This window comes from Pagrus pagrus, assembly GCF_965226575.1.
Source record: "Pagrus pagrus genome assembly, chromosome: 7".
Taxonomy (NCBI): Eukaryota; Metazoa; Chordata; class Actinopteri; order Spariformes; family Sparidae; genus Pagrus; species Pagrus pagrus.
The window spans coordinates 10,673,226-10,685,122 of NC_140191.1; the positions used below are offsets into that span (position 1 = coordinate 10,673,226).

Consider the following 11,897-nt stretch of genomic DNA (forward strand, 5'->3'; position numbering starts at 1 on the left):
ATTAGTTTGACCTTTTCAGAACATTCTGGTGTTAGTCGTCACTTTTACAGAATAATCACGACTGGCTGAAATAACCTCTTTATACCGATTCATAATCACTTTACACAGTTGTCTCCTGTCTCGCCACTTGAAGGGCCTCGGCAAAATTGATTTACTGAAGTAATTAATGCAGTTTAATCCACCTTGTGTGAGCTTTTTCAATTCAAATTGCCGGCTGGTCACTCCCAGTGTAATTAATTGCCTTCATTAATCAATTAAGCTCTTTGAAACTACATTCGAGCTATAGGGCCAAACCTCTCAGCATGGTCAGAGAGTCGAAGAGTGACTGGCATCTGGATGTTGATATAATGTCAAAGAAGAAAATTGAGACAAAAAGGTACATTTACCTGTCGTGAAGCCCTGCGATGACACAGATAGTTTATACAAAGCTCTATAATCTATCCTCTGTATGACTTGGCTGCCTTTTTATTTCCCTCTAGGATCTCTATCTCTGCCTCTCACCTCTCACTCTAAACTGCCTGCCCCCACTGACAGACAGAGTATAAACCTGATTCATAAACCTCTGCTTATCCACCTGCCTTCTATCGCTCTCTCACCTGTCTCTGCAAACATATCAATTGTGTCAATGTTGGAGCATGGCTGCCCTTTCCGTCTGAGATGTGCAAAGGGCAACACCACCTCGGACCAGCCGGGAGAATATGTAAATAAGGTACACACACATATGGGCATATATGGGGACTCACACGTACACAGATATAAGGTTTATTCTGTGTTCTGATAGCAAAAGCCTTCGCACTCAGGTTTTCTTTGATTTTCTCTTGATTTGGGAGAGAGAAAAGAAATAAGAGGGAGCTCTTGACTCTGAAGGCAATGTACTTTTTGGTCAGCATACTGAAGGTGATAAAGATGAGCAGAGATATCAAAGAGACACAGTCTCATCTAAAGGCATTGTTATAGGAATCAAAACACAGCAACAGTGTATGAGCTATATTGCTCTACCTACACGGAGTAAACACGTGCCCTAAAAGAAGATAACAAGCTTATAAATCATCTATGGTCCACTCCTGTGATCTTTGACGGTTCTTTCAATAATACATAGCCTAAAAAATCTCCAGCAGACAGAGAAAGTGTGCAGAGCTCTAATACCAAACAAGAGTTAAAGCCTGGAGCCACTCCATAGAAAATTGTTTGAGTTTTGTGTACTCAAAATGTTTACTTTAGTTTTTACATGCAAATGACCTTCATTGAACTGTAGGGCTGACTGTCACGGCCTGGAAAATGTGCCTATGTTTCCAAAAAGCCACCCAAGCATATCAATGTTTGTACAAATCATTCTCCCGCTGTCTGCCAAAAGGGCAGAGCTCCAGGCGGGGGCACGCTGAATCCAATCGTGGGGGCTCCGTTTCACAAAAAAGTGACTCTTTTCTGCTGCGATTTTAAATATAGCCACAACACTTTTTGGTAAATTGTGGAGGTGGGGACCCCGAGGTGAGTACAGATTACACAAGTAGAGGATCATTACAGGCTAAATCAACACTATAGGCTACATTGAATGAATCATTTCTGTTCGCCCTCAGTTTAATGATAGCCTAATGCTTGTGGCATCAGAATCCGTCTATATTTGCCATATTTGTCATTATGTATGAGCATATAATCAATGTAGATTTAATTATTCAAGCTAATAACACAGTAAAAGCTGAATTTCGGTAACTACGGTGGAACCAGAGACGAAAATAGCCCACTATTCACAGATCTTGTTGCTGTGTCGAGCTTTTCTGGCACAATGGAGCCTTTTCATGTCAGACATTTTTGACATGTCAAAGCTGGAAAAGCACAAGTGAAATGTCTAACATTAATGACGGCTGCATTCCATTTAGGCGAGCTACTCCCAGAGCTCTGGCATTGTGCTTGCTCGCTCACTGACGTGGCTTACTGGAACACTTAAATTGAATGGAGCCATCGTTAATGTTATGTTGCTTTTGCTTTTCCCACTTTAAGTGAAAATGTCTGCCGTGAAAAGGGGCTGTTATAATGTGATCACTGGACTGTGATGAGAGGCATCGGTGGGAAAAACAACGCCCCAAGTCTCGCGTAACGAAACGAGATTTGCCCGTTTTAACACGAGTCGGAAACCCCGTTCCACCCTCTTCCCTTCGCTGTCCACAAGCAAGGTAAAGCGCTATTTTCTGTCCTCGGTTTTGCGGCATTATAACGCTTCAAATATTTAGCATTTACCCTCGAAACGCGGCCAGGTGGGATATAAAGTACACGTTAACATTTTGGTTGAGCTTTCGGCGAGGTTTTTGGACCCGTTTGTGTGTTTTACAACGAATTTACTTGGATGTTGGGCTCATACTATATGTGTGATAGTAATGGCTGCTCCCATGCTACCGCGTTGAGGCCTGCTTGCTAGTAGCTAGCGGTGCTGATTTAGCCGTCTACTTACTGCTGAAGTATAACGTTAACATACATATCACCAGGACAGATATCGCTTAAAGTACTCATAGTTTGACATCGGTGAACGTCTGTATTTTAAGTGACTAGGTTGACGTGGGTTTAGCCCGCTCCGTTAGCTAGCTGCCGTTGAAGAGTGCTACTCTCGCTGCATGGGGAGCTAATGCCGGTGAAGGCGTGCAGCCGAGAGCCCCAGCACATGTATCAACCCTAAGTTTTTGGACTTATTGAATTTGGAAATTGGAATTGTTTACAGTAAAATCATGAGATAAAATGAGCGGATCAGTCATGACCATACAGTCAGATTTGGTACCGTCGATGCATCTGTAGTCGTTAATCCAGTCACAGTCTGTGTCACGATGCTATTTTGCTAATTCTACCGGATAGATTCACTTGTAAAGATGTAAAGTTGTATTTCGGAGTACTGTAACTTGTATTTAATGTAACGTTAGCATCTTCCTTATCGTTAGATGCCGGGTGTCACAGTGAAAGACGTCAACCAGCAGGAGTTTGTCCGTGCCCTGGCTGCTTTCCTGAAGAAGTGAGTGTCTTAAGTTTGTTATCCACATTTTATTTCTGGCATGTCAATAAATTATGACCCATGAGTGATTGTATAGTGAATCTAATCCTTAGTGAAGAGAAGCCTTTCTGTCTTATGTTTAAATGTAGTACTTGAAGCAGTCCAGTTGGTGCAACTGCATGACTTGTATACTTTGAGTTGTGTTCATTTGATCTTGAACCATCTTTGTTGTCCCCAGGTCAGGAAAGCTGAAGGTGCCCGACTGGGTCGACCTGGTCAAGCTGGGCAAGCACAAAGAGCTGGCCCCCAGTGATGAGAACTGGTTCTACATCAGATCCGGTATGTCAGATATTATGTTCATTTTGGGTTCCCACTAATTGTATCCATTGATACAAGAGATTTTTTAAAAATATCTCAAGTTAGCTGAGATGTATCCATCAGGGCAATGTAATTCAACCACTTGCTGGTGTCAGAAGCTAAGGCCACCCCCTGCATTTCACATCACTCTAGGGATGTATAGAAAATTTTAGCATTCACATGTTAGCAGTTGCCATAAGTGCAGTCTGGAATTGCTTGGGTGTAAAGATGTCAGCAGGAACCCCTGCTGTGATTTGATGCTCAATTGAATTTTCCTATCAAGAATGATTGACATCCTGTGTAAAGAACATACTGTGGTTTGACGGTACACTCATGTTGTCCACATTTAGTCATGGTGATATTAAGTTATGAAACATGTTCTAAATTGATTTAATCACTTGTTTTTAAGATGTCTGCCATAGTGACTTGACACCTAATGATTACTGTTGATTAGGGCTGCCTGATGCGGTAAACAAAAAATCATATGCCAATTATTTTGACATATTTCTGTCGCGCAATTTTGTTTCCCAGTTTTCACTTCAATCTATTAAAATCCTGTTGTGACACTTGTTGGGGTCTATATATCGATCAAGCATGTTTTCTTACATCTGGCGAACAAGATTTGTAGGCCAAGTCATCTGTGCAGCACTTCTGTATTTTATTATAATGCTGTATTGTCCCACAATTCCCCTTTTATCAAGAGTGCAGTGTCCTGATTTAGATATTGCACCTGGCCATATTGTAATCTCAATATCTCAAACTGTGCAATCTACTGTCCACAACATCCCCACAACTTTTTTTTTTGCATTCACATCATAAAATAGTGCTTGAAATCATCATCTTCCATTTTGAAAGCTGTTCAGGTGAAAATGATTATTTTTTGCTGCCATAGCTGAAAGCTGTCATGAAAGTAGGGTTGATCTTACATTTGGGTGAAGATGAAGAAGTTCTTTACTTTTGATCTCTTACCTTGATGCCTTGCTCTTGAAAAAAACACACTACTTTCATTTGTCTTCATTTCTTACTGAGGCCTCAAACCCAACTATATCTAAACATCTCTATATTACCAGGTTGTGATGGAACCCTCAAAGCACTTAACACCGACGCTGCATACTGATGTAACCTCATCTCTTGTGCTCCCACAGCATCCACAGTCCGCCACCTGTACCTCCGTGGAGGTGCTGGCGTTGGCTCCATGACCAAGATCTACGGAAGCCGCCAGAGGAACGGTGTATGCCCTGCCCACTACAGCGTAGGGTCCAAGAACGTGGCACGCAAGGTGCTTCAGGCACTTGAGCTGCTCAAGATGATTGAGAAGGATCCCAATGGGTGCGTGCCTTGATAACATTATACATTTATAGCTGGACATATTTGTCAGTTTGTTGATGATAAACTCCTTGAGTGGCAGTAAAGTATCCACAAATCACACAATACTGTTAAAGATAATCTGAGCCATGTGTTAGGATTTGTATGTGTAATCTTTGTTCATGCTCGTATTAGTTGGCATGATGTGGTGTGGTTTTTTTTGGGGGGGGGCTACTGCAAAGTACTGAGTAGTTGACAGCCCCCTCTATACATGTGGTCACACATTATTGCAGTCTTGTCACATGTAGATCTCAATATCCTTTTGGTATTTCCATCTTTGTAGACCCAGTAATGTGATTCTGGATAGCTGAAATCTTTAAATGCATAAGCTTGAACTTTGCTTTGGGAGTCAGCAATAAATATGTAATCGCACTGTATCGAGGGGAATAATTGATTGGCTTGGTTTTTATTCAGTTCAAGTGGGCAGGAAAATCAAATTCCAATTAGAATTGCTTTTGTTTCAGGGTTGATAATGAATGATTTAGGCCGATGTGTAGGATGGAGAATTGATATGTGGTGCTGCCTGAGTGTAATACTGTGGTCGAAGTGGCGTTAAGTAGTTATTGAGGGCAGAAGCATTTTGTGCATTGATTTTTGACCATGTTATGTAGTTTTGTGATTTCTATTATTTTCCTGTTTTTAACTTTTGCTCGTCTGTTTCCCTCAGTGGTCGCAGACTAACCGCCCAGGGAACCAGAGACCTGGATAGAATTGCTGGCCAGGTGAGAAACTAATCTGTCTTTACTAATTGTCATACACACCAGTAACTTGATTGAGTACTTAGATCATAGTAAAGGTCTGAGAAGTTGAGGGTGGTTTTATACTTGGGTTATTATTTATGTTCAGGGTGCATCTTTACTCTCCAGATATTTGAGTACCATGTACTGTTGAGTGGGTCAGCTCATGCAATGTACTGTTCTAAGTACACAAATAGTTTTTTTCATCCCATTGTGTATGGTGTACCTAAAAACCTATATATCACTTAATACTTTGCAACTACTAACACAGTCTGACTTTAAAATTTCAACATTGCATTTTAACATGGTACACAAGGGACCAAGCCTGACAAACTGAAATAATTAGGGTTGACGGAAAGCAAAGGGAGGGGGGCAGAAGCCGATTGTAACTGACATTTTACTCGTGGATGTTTATTACACAACAAGGGCAATGTCATTCAGAGTATGAGCGTTTGTTGTATCTGAAAAGGACATGCTCATTTACTGATGTTGTTTGAATGCTAATGAGCGATATCTCCACTGACACTGTTGGCTGTACACTGTAGTTGTATCTTGCCTTCAGTTCTTCCACAACAACAGTAATTGTTGTACTTGTGATGTATATAATATCAACCTTTCATCAAATAAGTTGAGCCACAGGAACCTTCATATAGCAAGCTCAGTCGATTAACCTTGGTTTGCCAGGTATGTGTATTGTTATGGCCCTGGTTGATGCGTTAATGTGGCTTTTGCAGAAAGAGCAAGTGTTGTAGAGGTTAAGACAGTTTTCCTGAGGTGGCTGAGGTTTGTGTTTCACTTGTTTGCCTCCATTTGTTTCCTACTGTCTTGATAATGAAAAAAACCCTAAGGGGTGTGGACTTCTTAGTCCTTTAAAGTGCAACCACTGCACTGATGAGTTCAGTATGATGTATGCTTCTGCTTGGTCTAACCTACTGCTAGAATGAAAAGCTCCAGTTTCCAGAGTTCCTTAGCTGTTGAATTAATATCATTACAACCTCAAGGTTGTTTTCAGGAACTATGGGTGCGGCCAAATAGTCTTCTTTTGCTAAAGTTTCCTAACTGAGTGAAGTAAACCTGAAGTAAATAAGTTGCACCCATGATAAGAGCTGTTTAAATTATCTGATTGCTAAGGAAAGATACCTAAATGATTCCCTTCGTATCCTGAATGATACACTGGACCATCCTTAAGCAAAAGAAATGAGAATTCCACCCCCCAGCTCATTGAAGCGGCATCATTCGGCCATTCACAAAACCAGAGATCAGCTCGTCAAATTACACATCCAGCCTCTGTCAAGCCCCAACAACTTCAAAATACAATCAATTCAATTCAAGGTGCTTAGTTGTGTTGGCGGTCTCTTCAGTTATTGCATACATAAGCTTCTAATCAGCTCTTAATCGGAGAGAAGCGAAATGCAACTTTTCTATGATACAGTAATAGATTGCTCCCTGACACGTCATGCTTATCTTGCATAAATTAAAATATCTTCATATAGTCGTGCTGCTGTAATTTGATTACTTTTTTTTTAATGCTAGAGCCGTAAGCAAAACTGCCACAAGTCAACAGTACAGTTAACTCATGAAACGTGTGGTGAGATAAAGCGGGAAAGACGGTGCCTGGATGCTATGAGGCTAGACATGTGACCCAAGATAGTCCACCATAGGTAATACTGCAGCGCAGGGAGGATACACATTGAACAGAGGAAGCAAGTGTACATAAGGCAGATATGATTGTAACCGTTAACAGACACCGAGGTTCATACACGATACTGATAAACCACAGACTTGTGGCATGACATTAGGCTTAATGGGCGAGCAAGGTTTTTATATCACGTCCTCACTTCTGTCCATATTTGCACTCCTCTCTGCTCGTCCCATCTCTCTCTCTGTTGCGAGTGTGCATCAGACCTTTTTAATCGGATGATTTTAATGCCTGGTTAGGTGTTACTGCAGCTCTCAGCACCCCAAATGAAGGCGGCCTAGTATTTTTCACCTGATTGTCATGTTTATATAGCCTGTATTAGACAACAAAGAGAGTTATAAGATGCACTTGTACAGTCCATCTTCAAAGCAATTGTTGCAAAATGACACAGCCTAGGATAAGTGAAGTTGGATTCCTAGTGCAGAAGTTGTCTCTAGGATGGTGCCATCAGTGTGCGCGATCACAGAAATATCACCCCCTTGCTTTGATCCGAAACCTTGTCTGTTGCGGGAGTACAAGGCCCCAGTGTCACTTCAGCATGCAATGCGTTTTTAAAGCACTTGTCCTTGGGCAAATTTTCCTCTGCCAGCCAAGTGTTATGTGTCTTGTGTGGCACACTACTGGAATTGTTTGTTGGCTTTCACAAAAAACAAATCACAGTTGGGCCTGTCAAAAATGAGAGGCAGCAGCGTTGTGATAATCCAAGGGTAAAAGGGGTAAACATGAGGAGGGAATTTCATGCTTGGCAAGTCTGCCGTATGGCGCCAGTTTTCTCCTTGTTTACCCATGCTAATGAGCAGTATGCAGATGAGCAGACCTGAGCCCAGCCCCGCCTACCTGCTGCACAGAACTGGCTGGATGCGTGTTTGTGTTGCTGTGCTAGCTCCTCACAGATCCCCCTTGTGTGTTGTAGTTTGATGGCTTTTAAAGTTTTTTTTCTTTCTTTGCAAGCAAGATTTCTGTGTACTGTCAGTAGACAGACTATACATGGTGTTTTTGGCAGCAACTGAAACACAGAAAACTGTTTGTGTTCACTCTGAAGTCCCCTTGAAATTGCGTTTTGATAGCATCTTACTCCCCAAAGTCTCACATTTCCTGTTTCAAAGACAATATTGCAGCGAGCCTTTAATGTGGCAAGAAATTTACAATAACCCATAACTGATGTAATATTAAGGAGTTGGGAAATTTCATGTGTTAGCGACAGATATAGATGAGTTTAGTCTGTCATTTGTGCCAACTATGGCAGGATGATGAAACCATTAAAATACAATCTTTTCTCCCAGCAAGTAATTGTATTTCAAATGTGCTACAAAACATTATCTGCTACAGGGCTTAAGAATGTGCCTCATGATGTTTTTTGTTCTCTTCCCACAGGTTGCAGCTGCAAACAAGAAAACTGTTTAATAAATCTTTTTTGGAGAAAGTCAACTGCTGTGGTCTTTTATTTTGTTTTTTTAAACAAAATAAACCTCAATCCTCACATGGTCTGAGTATTTTGAAGTGCTCTGCTCACCCTTGGCCACGATATTTCTTGAATTGATCTTTGGGGTCATATGGCTGGTCATGTTCAAGGCAAATTGATTTAAAAAGGGTAAGATTGTTGACCTGATGAGCTGTTTTCAACCAAAATATGAACACTAGGAGGTGAGTTGGCAAGATGAAACCCATAATAATGCCTGAAATCATCCCAAGCTGGCTTTGTCCTGCCTGGTTTTAAATGTCATTTTGTCTAAAGGGCAGCAAATGACCATTAGTTGTAGTGTTTTTCAGATCCTCATATCCTCTAACCAGCAAAAGCTCACTACAGGGTGCCGTTTCATTAAGCTTTTACAAAAGGCTTCCTGGGAGCTTTTTTATATCAGCCAGCCAACACGGTATCACTTTGGTGGCCAACTGTCCTGTCACAATACCAGTCAACACACACCCATTTTAATCTTTTCTGTTACCGTGCTCATGCTCATTCGATTTGCACGGATTGATCCATGATACCATGACAACCAAAGAAAATTGTTCAGTTAATAAAGGCACATGATTGCATTTCCATAAGCAACACAGTTGGCAGTTCAATAGCCGGGAAGGAATGATGTCATGATTTAGCTGCTTCATTAAGGGCCACAGTGCCACCTAGAGACTGAAACATGCAACAGCACAATCTAAAACTAACATCACAACATATCATTGAACAAATACTGTGCATTTTTCTGTTTTAGACTATCAGTTGGAAAACAAAATATCCCAACTGGTATGTTCGTAAAAGTGTCACAAGAAAAATATCTCTGTAGTCATGTAGTGTGGGGGTGAATGGTTATTTAAAGCAGTCCTTTGCTGCTACTCCAGATGTGCCAATTTGTCTTATCAAAACAACCCAAATGGTGGAGGGAAAAAAATTACATTTGAATATCCAGCCAACATTTTCTAACATGTACATTTTTTTTATATTTCTGATTTTCATTTTGGTCAAGTCACAATCTTGTGCTTTTCCAAGGAGCTACACATGGGCGTGTCTTTACACGGAGGCCAATCAGTGAGAGCACTTGACTGATTTAATTTGGCGGTGCTCCTGAGATCCTGCAGAGGGTGCCAAAGCCTATAGAATATCCATCATGGCTATACATGCACTTTGGGGTGATTACCTCTCGGGTGCCTTCACAGATCCTAAAAGGGAAAAAAAAAACTGTTGCCCTTTTTATTCTAATAGCGCCAGCCTGTTTCCAGAGATTAGTAACAGTGGCAGCATTACTATTAATTTCAGGTGCAGATAGTTTTTATTAAGGGTTGATTTATTTTCTAATATCGGCAGATTCCCCAAAGTTGTTTAGCTGTAAAATTCATAACACACAACACTCCTCAAAATGTGTTTTGTCCTAGCTTCAGGAGCTTTACAGAGAAATATAATACGCTGGGCCAATTGACTGTAAAACATCCAATCTGTTTTCATTCTCATTTCCAAATTGGGCCAGTGGAGCTTCATGTGCTGGCGTTTTTTTGTTTTTTTCTGTTCCTCAGCAGGCCTTGAGGCAAAAAAAAATACGAGCACAACCAAACGAGGAGGGGAAAGATTGCGGTGCAGCGTTCTCATAATGTAGCCTCTATCTTTCCCATTTGAGATAATACAGATAGCTTTTATATTGTTAACTCAATTCATGTCCAGATTTGAAGAACAAGAAGCAGAAGGCATTGTTTGCCGACAGAGCTGAGCTGCTGCACACAGCCTGCCGCGAGCTCAGACTCGGTCCTGTGTTTGCAAGATATTGTATGTCATAGATCCCTGGACAGTGAGCCTGCTGTGTTTGCCAGCCTGTCAGCCACTGTATCTGTCTGTGCATAGTGCACATCATGTCGTGTGAGCTGCCGTGTCAAACTGAGCACACGTCTGTCTCATCTTTTATTTTTTTTATAATGTCAATCATCATAAACAGCTCATCACATATTCCGCACGTCTCTCAGGAAATATTAATCTGTTGTCTGTTTTTATGCACCACCTCATTCTCTCTCACTCATCCCCTCCATCTCTCTGCCCTCCTGCCGCCCACACCCTCCTCTTTTCATTTGAAGACCAGCTGTTCCTGAACACCTGAACCCACTGTCTCTCCCTCCTCAGGCCCGTCCCTCTCTCCCTCCCCCTCTCTGCCTTCATGATCCCTCTTCTTCTGCTACCCTGTAATTTGGGAGAGAGAGAAGGATAAACATGTCCTTGAGTGGTGGCAAAGAAATGTGTGGAATCCACCAGAGGAGGGCTGCCATGTTTGTTCGACTGCGTGTGTGTACATGCTCCCGTATGTGTGCTTTGTGCGTTTCGCATTTGGTGTGAACCTGTGCCGTTTTTCAAGGCAATTTCAGCTTTGCTCTCAATTTGTTTGTCCGCCGATTTGTCATTGTGTGCAGTCCAATTATCAGCGGGCTCCGCTATAGCAATTATTGCCGTGGAACAATTACCACTTTAACAAATGCACATCCAAGTGGTTTGTCGTGCCTAGTGTGTGTGTGTGTGTGTGTGTGTGGAGGTGGCTGCACCTACTCACTCTCCCAATTCTTTGGCAGCTCAGCTTGATCATGCTGAGAATGGATGCAGACCTGCCTCTCACCTCCTCGGGGCTGGAAACAGCAGATAACTAAGAAATGTCTCTGCTGCACAAGTCTCTTCTAAAATAGAACCGCTATCAGGAGAGCTCCTACACATGCACACACACACACGCACTGTTAACCCACAGCTTCATGCCCTGTGGCATTTTTTCCTCAAAAACAGAGACATACCTCGGAAAGTTTCCCAGCATTCCCAGTCTCTGGCATTTTGAGTAAGCGGAGTTTTCTTGGGAAAGCTGACAGAGATCCCATAGAATCAGCTTCTGGCTTAGACGAGATAACATCAGCCCTTCCTGTCGCACAACACAATGCTTTTCTCATACACATACACTGCATTACTTTCTTCTCAAAAGCCTGATCCTTTGCTCCATTCAGTTCGGTTTCATGTGTGCGTGTTTAAAAAACCTCTTTTCTATCGATCAGCGTATTTAGTTTTATCCCTGTCAATATGTTCTGCGGTAAAACGTGAGTCTTAATGTCTTAATAATATATATTACAGTGGCTGAATCACACCAGCACTCACAGTGTAAAGGGCCACATGGGGTGTGTTGATGCTGTGTGGCGAGGGTCTGCCCTCATCTCCAAGAGTGTGTTTATAGAAATTAGCCTGAGGCCAAAAGGTCGGTGTTGTTTTAGCAGGGAAGCGAGCCGCGGCCCTCTGCAATACAAGTCTGTAACTCCT

The 11,897-nt window shown here is 41.9% G+C and overlaps 1 protein-coding gene across 2 annotated transcripts; it reads left to right on the forward strand.

Annotated features, from left to right (window-relative positions):
• Nucleotides 1-2,117: 2,117 nt before the first annotated feature.
• rps19 (ribosomal protein S19) lies at nt 2,118-8,560 on the forward strand. Of its 2 annotated transcripts, none has more exons than XM_084358291.1 (6): nt 2,118-2,171; nt 2,925-2,995; nt 3,213-3,313; nt 4,477-4,660; nt 5,364-5,418; nt 8,507-8,560. In XM_084358291.1, the coding sequence occupies exons 2-6, from the start codon at nt 2,925-2,927 to the stop codon at nt 8,534-8,536; spliced, it is 441 nt and encodes a 146-aa protein (XP_084214417.1). In that variant the 5' UTR covers nt 2,118-2,171; the 3' UTR covers nt 8,537-8,560. The 2 variants fall into 2 exon arrangements, with proteins under 2 accessions (XP_084214417.1, XP_084214418.1); XM_084358292.1 differs by lacking the exon at nt 2,118-2,171 and adding an exon at nt 2,229-2,252.
• Nucleotides 8,561-11,897: the final 3,337 nt, after the last annotated feature.